The following is a 15,622-nucleotide window of genomic DNA, read 5'->3' as shown; positions in this document are numbered from 1 at the left end:
AAAAAATGTATTTACTCCAGAAATTACAAGTCAATTAAAAATGTAATATTTTTTTTCCTGTTAAATAAAATTCTCATATACAACATGGAGTACAGAACTGACTCATCTTGCCTTCGTAAATTTTTAATGATAGCGTCGATACAATGCGGTTCCCTATGTGTCTTCTGAATGCGAAAAAGGGTCCAAGAAGATAATACCGTAACCGCCTGCATGCCAACTAAAACTTTTTGACGATAAAGTTTCAGCGACGCCATCTATGGAAATATAATTAAAGCTGTTTATAAGATTGCTCAGCTGTCATATATTTTTGTGTATGACATCTGTTGAAACTGAACTTAACTATCTAATGAACTTGTTATGAAAGTCCATGTTACCTTTGATAAATAAAACTACTCGAGAAAAGTTCAATTGATTTTTAATTTTTAATTAAAAATTGCGAAGTATTCATTTGTTTTATTTTAACGATATTGAATTTTTAGGCACACATTTTTTTGTCTTTTAAAGGTGTGCGTCTTGGATAAAAACTATGAAAATTCAATGCACTGTTACATCTAGTTTATGTTTTTATCAATAGATGGCAATCAAAGAGAAAAGTCATAAATAGCAAGGTAAAAATCAATTTTGCGATTTACATATTTTGAATTTATAAGTTATACTTATAAATTCAAAATATGTATTTTTTCTGTGACACATAGAATCTTCCTGAATATTTTCTATAAAAAGCAGAAGATAAAAACTTTTTCTTACGTTTTTAAAAATTTACCCTAAACATTGATTTTTATGTTTTTATGTACCTCTATCTTATTGTTTTATCAAAGTAATATACTTAAATTTTAGCGATCTAGACTATTAAAACTTTACATCCTAACAAGATACGCTGTATGCTAGACTAGGCTACTCAAAACATACGCTACACACCATATTTCCATATGTTTGCAATAATAATAATAATATTTTTTCCTGTTGGACTGAATAGTAGCGGTGCGGTACTTATACATTTTTTGTGTATAATTATTTACCATCAAAAACTAAAATGAAATTCAGAAAATAACAAACAAAAAAATACCGAATTACCCTGTCATCCCCTGAATCCACGCAGGGGCGTACATACCATATAGGGAGAAAAGTGGTGCCTATCCTAACTTGCCCGCGTGACGTTACCAATACCTACCTTACCTTAAAAAGTAGTACCTAGATTACCTCATTATCTACCTTATTAAGTAGTTCCTAGCTTACCTTACTACCTCCTTCTACTGCCTACCTTAATTAACTCTCTGTGCACGTCACTGCCTTGCACAAACATATTTTACAAGATACAAGTTAGAAAAAAGAAACGAAATATTTTGTATATCCTCGGAGATTCTAAATGTTGAAACTGATAACCATACTTTCGCGTACTAAGACCTCTAGGCAAGCGATTCTTAATAGGGAGCCCCCCAGTGGGTGATTGAATTGGCTTGAGGAGCAATCAGGAATCAAATGTGGTTGGGGACTGTTGTATAAATTTCGGTTAAAAAAGAGGCAGGATATTTTTTCAGGAAAACCTGAAAAACGACGTCGACCCCATAAATACTGTCACTCTTTGTCTTCCTAGGTCTTCCCAACTTCTCGGTCTTCCTCTGCTCCTTTTTCCAACATTCGCCTCATAAATTACTTTTAAGATTTTTTTCTCGCTTACTCCCTTCACATGTCCAAAACATCTCAACATACCTTTCTTTATTTTATAGATACTGATTATCATGAATCATTTTCTTATTTCACAATTTGAACATGTGTCATATATCGTTTGCCTCACATTCGTCGGAGATATCGCATTTCGTCTGCATTCAGTCTGCTCTCATCATTCTTTTGCCAACTCCATGCTTCACTACCATACATTCGGGTTGGTACCAAGACTTTATACAGCGAGTTTATATTTCACAAAAATACTTTTTTCTATTGACAAATATTTAAAAAAAACGTATTGAAAACGTCTGCCCTGCACGATAAATAAAAGTAAATCAATAAATAATAATATTGGTTTAATAAATATTCATTTTCGATGACCGTCTCCAAGGAGTTTATAATATTAAAGAATACAATAATACACATTGGTGATTTATTTTATTTATTTATTGATTGCATCAATCATGGAATATAACAAAAATATATTTAAAATCAAGCACCTTACAATACCTACACATAATAAAAAGACATTTATTCTAAGGGTAGTACATATGTATTGGGGGTAAACATGGCAATTCAATAATCTCTTTACATCAAGATCAAAGCAATTGACTGGGTTCGTTTTCAACGACATTGACTAGTTTTAAAAACATATGATTTTTTTTATATAATATATTTTACTAGGAAGAATTAGAAAATATGCATATATTTAAATAGGATATTGGATAGGTAATACATAAAATATTTCAAAATAATTATTGTAGACCGAAAGGAACATTAAATAAAAGGGATCACAATGCCTATTTTTATGATTATTCCTTTTATCTAATATTTTTATTTCCGAATGATACAAGAAAATAAAATAACTCCAAATCAAGTTAATGTGACCATCATTTTTATTAAATTGTTTTTATTTATAGTATGAATAACTCTGAATACAAAATATGGATTGTTAAAACTTTTTCGATGCTTTGAAAATTTGATTCACGGTAATTATTTTTTTTGCTCCTTTTCTCAAATTATATATAATTGATTAGTAAAGAGTTCAATCTGAACGAAATATCGATGAAAATATTAAGTAAGCATCCCTTTTTAATGTGCAATTATTGTGATGGGGCTTTTTTAATACTTACTAAAAAAATATTCGGTCTACAATAAATACAAATATGATTGAGAATTTAAATATAGTTGGTATTTCAAGATAATATTGTTGATAATAACATGTCATAAAAATTGATTTGAGATTAAATTCTATGAAAAAATAAGCACATTAAACATACATATTTTAGGTAGATAGGTATGTCTGCGTATTATAATATAGTTGAATATGCTTACGTTCGAGATTTTTTTAAATTACTCATTTAAAATATTAAATAATTTACATTTAATACGATATGGATAGGTTTGTTTTTTTTTCGTTGTACGTAGCTAGATAACCAAAATTACAAAAAAAAACATTTTGAGGTATGATTTAAAATAATTATCTGTGTATAAAGAGGGTTAGTTTTAAATAAAATGCTCCTCTAGGAAAATATTTTAGACAAAATAGTAAAAAATAATTAACATTACATTGGTCTATGGTATGGATAGTGTATTATTACATTAGCCAATGATAATTGGTCGATGGTACGGAAAGTATATAATATCAATAGTTATTTGTAGGATATGGATAATGTATTATAACAATTGGTCGATGGTAAGGAAAGTGTATATTACATTGGTCGATGGTAGGGATAGTGTATTATTACATTGGTCGGTGGTACGAATATTGTATTAATACAGTGGTCAATGTTCGATATGGGCAGTGTATATTTTTTCATTGGTCAAGAAATCATGTATTATTACAATATGTTATTTATTTGGTTTTTGTAAAATGTATTTTTCTTATAAATGCATGGAATTGAAGGATTATTTTATTGAAATAATAGTTTTGTTAAGATATATAATGAAGGAAAAATGCAAATACCATAAAATTAAACCACGTTATCATATGTAATTTATTATTAAGATTAAAAATCAAAATAAATCGGAAGAGGCATAATTAAAGAACGTTCAAAGGTACCATCATTTTTGTATTTTTTGACATTACTCAGTCTGGTTAGATTTTGTTGTTAGTACCTACTAAGAATCACAACTTGTTATGGAGCGATACAAGCAAAAAAGAGAGCAGAAAGGCTTTAATTTTTATGGCCAGTACTTATGCGACAAACGTTTTGAGGACGTGTTATTAAAAAAAATTGGAGATATCATATGGCCACTCGGCTATCCAAATCGCCTAGTTTGACATCACTAGTCTTTTTGTGGTTCTATCTGAAAGCAAGGTATACATCAACCTTCACAGGCTCTTTCGTAGGTACTTAAAGCCAAATATTCCAATGCATCGATAGGAAAATTACGGTAGGTCGTCGAAATTTCTTTAAAAATGGCAAAAGAAAAAAACAGATTATATCAATGCAATCAGAATTGTGAAAGGTCAGTGTATATATGATATATTAATCGTTTCTGAGTTTTTCAATGATCAAATGAATCAAACTACCAAAGGGCTTACTATAGGTTTGTATAATTATATTACATTTTTTGATTTCTGTAAAGTTGGCAATATTTAAAATTTACGAACACCTGTTTATGGGTGGACTTGCTCTTCAGAAACTGGTAGTATTAATTTAAATACATATTATGGTAATACTTTTAACTATGTAATTTAAATCATAAGTGTTGTGTTACAAATTGAATACCAACACCATTTCACAACTCTATAAACTGATACCATTTCATGATTTTTAATAATACTTACAATAAATTGATAATCATCTTTTTCAAAAGGACGAAATTTTTAATGTTTATAAATATATGATTCATATGAAGAGGTTTATGTATTATATATATATATATATATATATATATATATATATATATATATATATATATATATATATATATATATATATATATATATATATATATTTATATATATATAAATATATATATATATATATATATATATATATATATATATATATATATATATATATATATATATATTTATATTTATATATATATATATATATATATATATATATATATATATATATATATATATATATATATATATATATATATATATATATATATATATATATATATATATATATATATATATATATATATATATATATATATATATATATTTATATATATATATATATATTTATTTATATATATATTTATATATATATATATATATATATATATATATATATATATATATATATATATATATATATATATATATATATATATATATATATATATATATATATATATATATATATATATATATATATATATATATATATATATATATATATATATATATATATATATATATATATATATATATATATATATATATATATATATATATATATATATATATATATATATATATATATATATATATATATATATATATATATATATATATATATATATATATATATATATATATATATATGCCTAATTTAATAAGCATTTTTATATCTGTTATATGGGTACATAAATATTATCTTATTTGTCATAAAATAAATTCATGACAAATATAAATGTTGGTAATTTTTGCCGTTGCAATTCATCACCTTAATTTTGAATAGATATAAGTATAATATTTTTCAGTATTATGCATGTACAGTATGACAGACTCGATGTGAGTATAAATTGAGTATAATTATATTAAAATATTATAAAATTGTCAACTTATATTTATTAATAATTTTTACTCTAACAAAGTTACATGACACATTCAAATATCTAGAAACATTGATTTTCTAACTAATTTTAGGAAAATATTGAAACAAAAACGTTTGGCAATTGGATTAATATGCATGTCTTAATATCAATAATTAAGAGGCAATGTTGAACATGTATATTCTACAATAAATTGTTCCCCATTTTAATAAATTGATTTACTTACTAATTAAGCAGGTATATACCTATTTATAATATGTTGTTTAGAATTAAGGCTTAGGTAAGGGTATTTTTTGAGAGTCAAGATATTTAAATCTACGATAGTTGATATAATTGTCAATAATGAACTACCGATTTAATTTGAATATACAAAATAATTGAATTTTAACATACATTACTTTTTTTTAAATTTGGTCATACCTATATGTATGTATGGATAAAAACAATTATCTAAAAGAGCAAGAAGAGAAAAGCGAGAGATTTGTTTCGTTTTAGTTCAATGTTACACGAATATGTATTTTTAAAATTATTAATTTAATTGGTTAAGTCTTAAAAAATAATTGAAGGAGCAATTTTGATTATGAATCATTGACGACAACTGCAGAAACATCCGCTCAAAGCGAGTATATTCGTCATAAAAAGGCGAAAAGACGATATGTTTAATAAAATTAATTTATTAATCATCCTTCACGTCGATTTCTACAATGTTAACATCATCTTTGATTCCGTGTTTATCACCATTTTCAACGGGTGAATTAACTTTGGCATTGCTACTATTAGCATTTTCAGAGACTCCCGCATTTTTTACGTCAATACTGATGACTTTGCCTTCTTTGGGACTCGTCGGTTTTTTGGAATCTTCAAGTGCGATCCACTCCACCTTCGGATCGTCCGTCTTGTCGGCCGTCGCAGTGTTGCGACGACCTGCGTGATGTCATATGTCCTCGGCGTCGGGCATGGACCTTCGGCTGTCAGTGTCCACCAGCCTGAAGGTCTCCAGGAACTCGTTAAGGTCCACGAGTCCGTCCTTGTTGATGTCCATCAGGCGACAGATATCGACCAGCTGCTCCTGGGTGATGGGGTTTGGCATGTGCTTTCTCAAGAGATTACAAGCATCGGAGAACTCTTCCAATGTTATATAACCTGAAAACAATAAAACAATCATGAAATTAAATATAAAGAAAAGGGGTTTTCATCGTATTCAAACTATAAATAAAAACCGAAGGCGTTTTTTTTTATTTTTTTTAAATCAAATTAATATTCTGTGTATTTTAATGTGATGTAACATACTAACATAGTCGTTAAATTTAAAAAAAAAATTATTTAAAAGTCCCCTTAAACGCTTTTTTAGTTTATCAAATTAAAACATAACTTTCCCTTTAAAATGCGTATATAGTTATTTATAATGATTCAGTTTTCACATAAAGCAGCATCTTGATTTTATTATTATTCCCAAATATCTTTGAAAATTGCCAGTTCCACAGTTCGATTACCTTGCAGACCCGAGCTGAGATTCCACACGTTTTAACTACGTTTTGTAGACATCTTAATTGTATTTGGCAAAAAACATATATTCTTTGATTATTATTTCTGTGATTTTAACATTCTGACAATAATCATTAACAGCAGGTTTAGTAATGCCAAAATCATAAAAAAAAACAGAAGTAATGTAAGGTTATCTACGTGTTATATCGGCAAATCCATGTGAAATCCTTGTTCCTAACCTTGCGCAGTGTAGAATGTGAATTTACGACATATGTACATAGAATAATCAGTTGTGGTGTTGTATCTTCAAACCCGTATTTATACGTGTACCGCAAACAACGCAAAAATGTGTTTTTGTACGACACAAAATGTTTAAATGAAATAATGATTCAAAATAAGTGTATTATTTTTAAAGCTTTAAAAATGATCGCGTCGAAAGTGAACTTTGTAATTTAAAATAATAAAAATATGAAATAAAAGATATTTATGAATAAAATAAAATTAATAACAAAAAAAAGTTTCATTACGTAATAAATTGAGGAATTTCAAGGATTTCATTGTGAATTGAGGATAGTTCAAAGAAGATATGTTTATTAAATAAAATATTACGATATTATTACGATGCAATATGTATGTAGTAGCCTATAAAATAAATCATTTATTTTACCCATAAAACCTTTTATAAATCAGGAAAAAGGTATGTTTATTAATATGTACATTTTATGATGGAATAATAATACGGCTGAATAAACCTTCTGGAACAAATATAAACAAAAGGGATAAATAATATCAAAGTTCATGTCAATTCAAAATGCCATCCGTTGAGAAGGGTTTTTCTTATAATATAGGGATAGGAAAACAACATTTGGTAAGATAAAAGGGTGGTGAATGATATCCAACTCGTATTATATTCTTTCGTACAAGTCGGAAGCACTTGATAAAATAGTTTTACCGGAATTATCCTTGTCTATGATCCTGAAAATGGCCTCTAAACTGGTTTTGTTCCTATAAAGGGTCTCCACAACGGACGAGGTCCCAGCCTTATGAGCATTCTTCTGAAATAATTAATAAATATTCGATAAGTACAATAGAAAAAACATATAAAAATGGCTCAGTCTTGTTTAATGGAAAAGGAAGAAAATAGAAAACACATATTTCTTATATATGTATATGTATTTAACTTAAAAATGCTTGCGGATATACAACAATGTTGAAGCTTTAAAAAGCACGTTGTCCATCGCGAGCATTATTTGATATTGCGTGTAATACTGTTATTTTCAACAGATGGCGCTGCCATTTCGGTTAATAATTTGTTTAAAAAAACAAGTTTTTACCCGCGATAAATTAAACAGGAATTTGAATTTCTATGGATATTACAATTTTTTTTAAAAAAAAATTTTCATGCAACATGAATGCAAATTTTGAGAGATTTCAGTATACGATAATCTCTTCTACCTGATTTTACAAGATTACAAGAGTCTACTTTTTTGTTTGTTTTTCAGATACATGAAACGTCGTCACTTGCCAAACTACGTGTAAGAAAAACAAGTAACACTTGTATCGCTTATGTATACTATGTTGCTTACTTTGGTATCGTCGTGTAGAAGAAAGAAATAAACGAATTCTCGAACTATGCCTTTGAGAGCGCCAGGCGCGAGGCTACATTTAGCTCCGATTGCGTCTTGCGTGGGGCGACAACGCAACGGCACCACGACACTTTTTTTCTATACAACGATACCAAAGTATTACGCGTATGTAGCATACTTACATAGCTATAAACAGTAAAAGTGTAACACGTTTTAGCAACAAAAAGTTTTGAATTTCATTTTGTCATTCCTGTAGCCTTATGCCCACACTCCTTTATACCACGCGTAAAATGTTCTCGATACAGCCAATCCGTTTTTTTTGTTAAATTATATTTTCAAACTCACTATGTATAATATGTTAACTTGTTCTTTATACTGGTTTTTGTATATTTTTAAACTAGAGTGAACAGTTTTTTTAAATGTAGACTTACATCATTATAAATATTACTATTAGTTTTTATATCAGACACTGGATTATTCACCCTACGAATGATATGTCAATATGAGAGGCGTTTCAACTTGATATAAAACATATATCGTTCTTTTTGTACAAAAGAATATGGATGTTTGGGCACTTTATACACTTGTGTAACGTTCACCATTCCGCCCACTATTGAATATCCACATTGGATTAATTTTATGAAACTTGTACATGCATATATATGCAAAGATTTTGATTATCTTGCAATTGCTGGTACAACTCGGTAGAATCGGAAGTATGGTTGATTATCGCGTCACCAGTTTAGAAATTTGTGAAGTTTTTATTTTACTAGCACCGTTTAAACATACTAAAGATTCAAAATTAAGATTTTAGGAGACAGAGGATACTCAGACTTCCATCTTCTTTTATATAAAAAGAATGATAGATGTTTCATTTTAAGCTGAAAGACCTTTTATTTTACTATTATCATTATATGAAATACACATAAAATTCGTTATTTATTTTTACTATCAAGTTCTTAATTAAATGAAATTGTATTTTTTTGCCAAAATGTTACTCGTAAAAGAGTCATCCATCGTTGAAAATCTCTTACATTACAAACAATCTCTCTCAAGAATCATTTTATGTTTCTAAGGGAGGTGTATATTTTTCTATGGTGTTATACTCAGAGCTTTATGTTTTCGCCTGAAAGTGGTTGAAATCCTTTTATATTTTACAACCAGATCTGCATAATCTCTTGTGTAATAAGAAAAGATCTCACGTAAAGCTTTGTACGATAATATAACGTGTAATATTACTCTTTTGCAGATACTATACTTCAAGATTTGCACAGTAATATTCAAAAGTACCTACTGGAACGTAAAAACGAATCAATGTATTTTAGATCAATGAATAAAATAAATAATGGTAATGAATCAACAACATTTTAAAGGAATGTACTATTCAAAATTTAAAGGTACTAAAGTTGTGGTATTAAATTTAATTAAATACAACTTATAAAGGCTCTAAAAAAACCACTAACAATATTGTAAAACCAAATAAAGTTTGTAGTCGTGACGTTCGTCTAATGACAACGTCACAACCCTTTTTCATAAAGTTTTTATTACTTCATGATAAAGGAATACAACGTAAATAAGATAAATATCTACTCTCCACGGCAGTGTGATAAAGTATTAAAATTAGTAAAAAGTTCACGCCAATAATAAACTCAAATGCGTCACTCAGATATAAATTCTATTTTGTTTGCACGAAAATTTATTGTGAGTAAGTTTTAATTTCAAATTGACAATTTTTAGTAAAAAAGTAGCAAGATCAGTTAAAGCTCGCAACGCAGAGAGCGTGAAAATACTCAAACTCTTCGACCCGTGTGTATCATATGACATTAGCGGGACAATCTTATTATAAATGTTTATTCAGGTCTTTCTTTTATCTTTTAATTAAATATTCGTGTTTGATATCCCTAAAATTAATGTCTTAATAATAAAAAATCATCATTAACCATTTGTGGTGACACAAAATAAAGGGGAATTCAAATACAGTGTTGGTATAGTTTTAAAGTCTATAAGGAACCATTTTACATGTATCTACTCCTAATTAAAATTAGAAAGGAAACATTCATATGTGTCTGATTTTGTTTGCACGACAATTTACTGTGATTAGGTTTGAATTTCAAATTGACAATTTTTAGTAAAAAAGAAAGTGATTTATGTATAGTTGATTTATCAATTTTCTGTAGATTTTTTATCAACACATATTGATTTCTATACAGAGATTGAGAATTTTATTGCAAAGGAAATAAGTAGGGTTTGGCATCTGCGGGAGTTGACCTGCCATTGGCTGGCATATTACGATACTTTGATCACCGTCTAAAATTCACCATTCCGCTCGTTATTCAACCTTTGTCTTCTTCTTTTATTTAAAGACTTGAAAAATATTTTTTCTCCTTAATATAAACAATCACTCGATATTTTTTTATCTCAAACATTTTCGATAAATATCTAAAGACACTAATATAATAAGAAAAACGGATTAATAAAAAATACCTTCATGAAAAATACTATTATAATCTAAAAAAAAGTGCAAAGCCAATTTCATTAAAATGTCTTTGTATGTAGAGAGGAGAACGTTGTAAATTAAAAGTAAAATAAATATCCTGGCGAATACGTTCTGGTATGTTGGTCTGCGTGTTAATGACTTCTTTCTTGGTATAATTCAATACCATTGGGAAATTTTAGCTTCAATTACCTTATTTCAATTAGCTCGATAAGTTTTTACTGCTTTTTATAATTATCCCAGGTGATCCAATTTAAAAACGTATTTCTGCAATAAATGTCACGAAGCGATGTTATTTAAAATGAATTAGAAGCACATAAATATTAATGTTTTCGGGTTTTGAGTGTGTCCAAATTGAAGAATGGAATTGATATGAGAATATTAAAGTCTGGATATTTACAATATCTACTAACAGCATGGGCTAGGTAACCAATCGCAAAACCATCCGATGACAGGTAGGTACTAAGCTATGTAAACACTTAGACTTGCATAAATCGAAACAATGTTTCATGGTTATTGACGTATCAATTAAGCCTTTATAATTAAGCTGTAGTTCATATAAATGACTTACATATAAGATGTATGTAAATTTTCGTTAGTTACTTTTATTTATGTGATAAAAACTAAACTGTATAAAATTTAACATCTCCTGATAAAATAAGTAAAACTTTGTTTATTTTAAACGACTTTTATAAGACAAAAGAAAAAATCATGTTTTTTTCTTAGAATTCACATAACAAAATCCATAGAGATCCAAAATCCATAGTGAACTTTTCCTTTTGAGAATTTTTTAAAGTAAAAATCGTGAATTTTTTCTATCGTTTTCTTTGTTTTTATCTCTTTTTTTGAATTCTGTTAAAATTGAATATTTCTACCTTCCTTCAAAACATTTAATTTTTTTCGAGTACGAATAGGTCTTAATTCTTTTACTAGGAAATTTATTATAATTATTTTGAACACTGTTAAATTTCTTAAATAATCCTGTTTTATTACCGTTCTTAGTTGAAGCTTAAAGTTCTCAAATAAAAGAAATGTCGAAGATTTCAGATTACGGATTTCAGAGTCTGAGTGAGATACATCTCCCAAGAGAAATAATAATGAAAACGAATTTCTTGTTTCGTATTTGCTCCGGTGTGAGCTTAAAGGCTAATTTTCCTTGTTAAGAGGTAGAGTGGTGAGGTTTCTGCAAATGTAATTACTCCGAAGCATTCATTAAATGTTATCTGTTTGCCAATTCTGTTGCGATGATTATACAGAAAGTTTATTGACGTTTTTATAACCACTTGTAATTCTTCTCAGAGTACCCCATTTCATAAAAAACTTCTGAAAATTAAAAAAAAAACTCGCTTTAGAACCAACCCTATCTCATCACAACCCCTTCTCTTCCAATGGCACAGTGAAATAAATATTATTTTATGGAAACTATTTATTCTAAATGAAAAGTGGTTTCATATGAAAATATGCTTATGTGTAGTTGTAATGTTATAGCAAATAAAAACCTATCAGCGGAAGCTAAACTGGCAGTGCACAACGGAGTCCTGGTTCCAACTCTAATGTATGGAAGTGAAACATGGAGTTGGCAAAAGAAGGATGAAAGTAGACTGAATGCAGTTGAAATGCGATCTCTCAGAAGAATGTGTGACAAAACGATGTATGATAGATGTGCGAATAGTGAAATAAGGAAGGAATGCAAAGCTGAGATAAGCATTATCGATAAAATTAAGAAAGGTGTGTTGAGATGGTTTGGACATGTAGAACGAATGAATGAGGAAAGAACGGTAAAACAAATTTATGAGGCGAATGTTAGCGGGAAAAGAAGCAGAGGAGGACCGAGAAAAACATGGCACGATCAGGTATGCCAAATACTTGAAAGTGGTCAGGTTAGGAGTCGTAACAATCGGCGGGTATGTATGAGGAGATGCATGAACGTGGAAGAGGCGAAGAATGTTTGCAAGGACAGAGTGGTGTGGCGCTCTATTCTCTCTGCCTACCCCTGCGGGGAAGCGGCGTGATGGTTAGTTAGTTAGTTAGTTAGTTAGTTGTAATGTATCAATTTACCTACATATATGAGAAAACTTTTGAAGATAACTAGCTTTACGAAATATGTTTGTGTGTGTGTGTGTGTGTGTGTGTGTGTGTGTGTGTGTGTGTGTGTGTGTGTGTGTGTCTGCGTGTGTGGGTAGAAAATAAACACTCAATACACATTAGTCTAACGGAGTATGTTAGGTAGTTAGGTGAATCTTGGAAGTATTCTGTCCATTTTAATTTTTAGCTGGTTTTTAAAGCTGAGATAAATATTAATAAAAATGTTTGAAGGGAAGATTTTGGCGTTGGAAATGCGTCCCAAATAGTGGGAAAAGCTTTAAAAAGAAACCTCTTACAATTTTCGAGACGAAGCCCTGTTTTTGTACTCTTCTCTCCTAATATTCGCAAATAAAATGGAATTACTCAAGAACATCGCATTATTGAACTTATTTTTCAAAAGCTTTTTTATTGTTTTGCAGCTTGAGCTTGGCGTTCGTAAAAAAATATAGCAAAAAATCTAATCCTCGAGGGGTCGGCTGTGTGCGGGCGGATTGAAAAACGGGTTATTTTCAAGACACTGAAAGTTTTACCGAATTCCAAGAATAAACATAGGAATTTTTGCGACATAGATCCTTTAAATCGAATAATTTAATGGTTTCTTCCAATTGCAACCTTTGTATTAAAAAACATATAAAACAATATTAAGCAATGACAAAAAATCCATTTTATTAGAATATCATGTTTTTAAAGAAAGATAAGAATATGAACATTATTTTTACAAGGAATGTATGATATAGTTTTATCTTAGTTTTATGATTATAATCCAGGATTCGGATATCACATACTAATAAAGTGTTTTTGCTTAATAAAAGAGCTTCTTTTCATCTCACCAATAGATGTCTCAAGTGAAGTTCTAATGATTTAAGAACAACGTTTCGAAATAGGTTCATATATATAGAACTTCCAAGAATTTGAGTAGTGTGGTTGTCAAAAATGGGTAGAATCGGTGAACGTTACACGTGTGTAAAGTGAACACTTTAACCAGCCTATGACGGTCGTCAGCCCCGTAAATACCCAGACATTCATATTCTTCTTTATCTTTGATGAGATGTCAAAAAATAATAGTTTGATCTTGTTCATTAATTTCGTAAAGGCAGTCATCATTTTACTCTTATATTGTACCAGTCGTGTAAAAGTTATGTATTAAGGTGGTGGAAGACGAAAAGTTAAAAAAAATCGCTAGTACTTTGACTTTGGTTTGACTAGGCAAGCCTCCATATTGTAGTGGTTAGTGCGCTAGGCTACCATGCTGGAGGTCCCGGGTTCGATCCCCAAGAGGGTCAAAATAAATATTAGTGATTTTTCAGTGTAATATTTATTTAATAAGACCCTGGACTGGTACCTGAAGCGGAAGGCTGATCACCTTTCTTTCGTGTATTAAACGTTCAAGATAACACTGCTTTTATTCGATGCAGTGCCCTATGCACCATTGGGATGCGCTTAAAGGTTAGAAGAAGAAGAAGAAGAATTACTAGGCAGCTCTAAGTAAGTGACTGGTTCTAGGAGAGACGAATCTAGAATGTCATCGCCAGACTTAGAGGGTATGCCCACAATTGCGGTTATTGTCACCAATATGCCACCAACATACCCACATCCTAACAGTATTCAAACGCGCTCACTACTACACTGCGGAAGAGGATATATATGTACATGTTTATAGATGTATATGTATTTAGCTTGTATATAAGTATGTACTGATGAGTCCTTACAATAAGATCGGCATTGGCACCATCGAACGTGTCCATGAAGCGCACCCTTCCTGTGTCGGGGTCAATCCGGACCAGCTTGTCCCTCAACATCCGCCAGGGCAGTCCCAACATTGTAGCGGCCTCCATGCTGGAGCACCACTCCGTCACCGTGATGTATCCTGGAAACAAGGAAACTGTTAATGCTAATCCTTGTAACGAATCATCACAAGGTAATATTCTTAATTCTCAAAATTTTCAGAACATTTTGAAGTGACATTTTACGTAATATAAGATAAATAGGAACTATAAAATAATAACTATGTAGTTTTTCTCCACATTTTTTTATATGACCAGTGACCGAGTTTCATCGTAACCGTCATCTTAACTGACTGGTGGGAGGCTAGACAAAATTCTTGAAAAGGTGAAAAAAAAATATTAAAATAATTGTTTCCTTAATGATAAATAATGTATTTTTACTACACCATCATAAGATAATGTAATACAATACACGCAATAAATGTGATCACAAAGATATAAATATTTAACAAGTCAACTAACGTTGATTTAGATTCGAAAGTTTACGAAAAATTATTTAACATTTTAACAAGTAAATTCATTGTAAACAAAATGTTATTTTTCCGACTTTACAAAATAGAAAACAAACTTTGTTTCAAATCACTTTTATTGTTGCTACTTTTTTGCCAGTTTCGTAAGCACCTTGGCATCTTCAGAGATGGATACGTATTACAAGGATACGTATCTTGTGTGCAAAAATGTCAAGGTGCTTGTCGAAACCGGTTGCAAAAATAGCGAAAATAAAAGTTTACAACATTTTGAGTGTGTCCAAATACTTGTTCACAAATCTGGATTATCTC

At 29.5% G+C, this 15,622-nt stretch overlaps 1 protein-coding gene across 1 annotated transcript in view; it reads right to left on the bottom strand.

Moving 5' to 3' along the window:
* Positions 1-5,225: 5,225 nt before the first annotated feature.
* Positions 5,226-15,622, bottom strand: part of LOC148300290 (serine/threonine-protein phosphatase rdgC-like) — a gene marked incomplete at its 5' end in the record, with an annotated part of 32,067 nt that continues 21,670 nt past the window's right edge. The window contains 3 exons of the mRNA XM_088275006.1: positions 5,226-6,552; positions 7,847-7,949; positions 14,769-14,926. Of these exons, the coding sequence (XP_088131132.1) occupies positions 6,344-6,552; positions 7,847-7,949; positions 14,769-14,926 (470 nt within the window). The remainder of the gene's footprint in view (positions 6,553-7,846; positions 7,950-14,768; positions 14,927-15,622) is intronic.

This window comes from Brachycentrus maculatus, unplaced genomic scaffold (genome assembly GCF_059751285.1).
Source record: "Brachycentrus maculatus isolate JH-2025_06_01 unplaced genomic scaffold, ASM5975128v1 h1tg000756l, whole genome shotgun sequence".
NCBI lineage: Eukaryota > Metazoa > Arthropoda > Insecta > Trichoptera > Brachycentridae > Brachycentrus > Brachycentrus maculatus.
The sequence above is the reverse complement of the archived record's forward strand: the minus strand, read 5'-3'. Positions and strand labels throughout refer to the sequence as shown.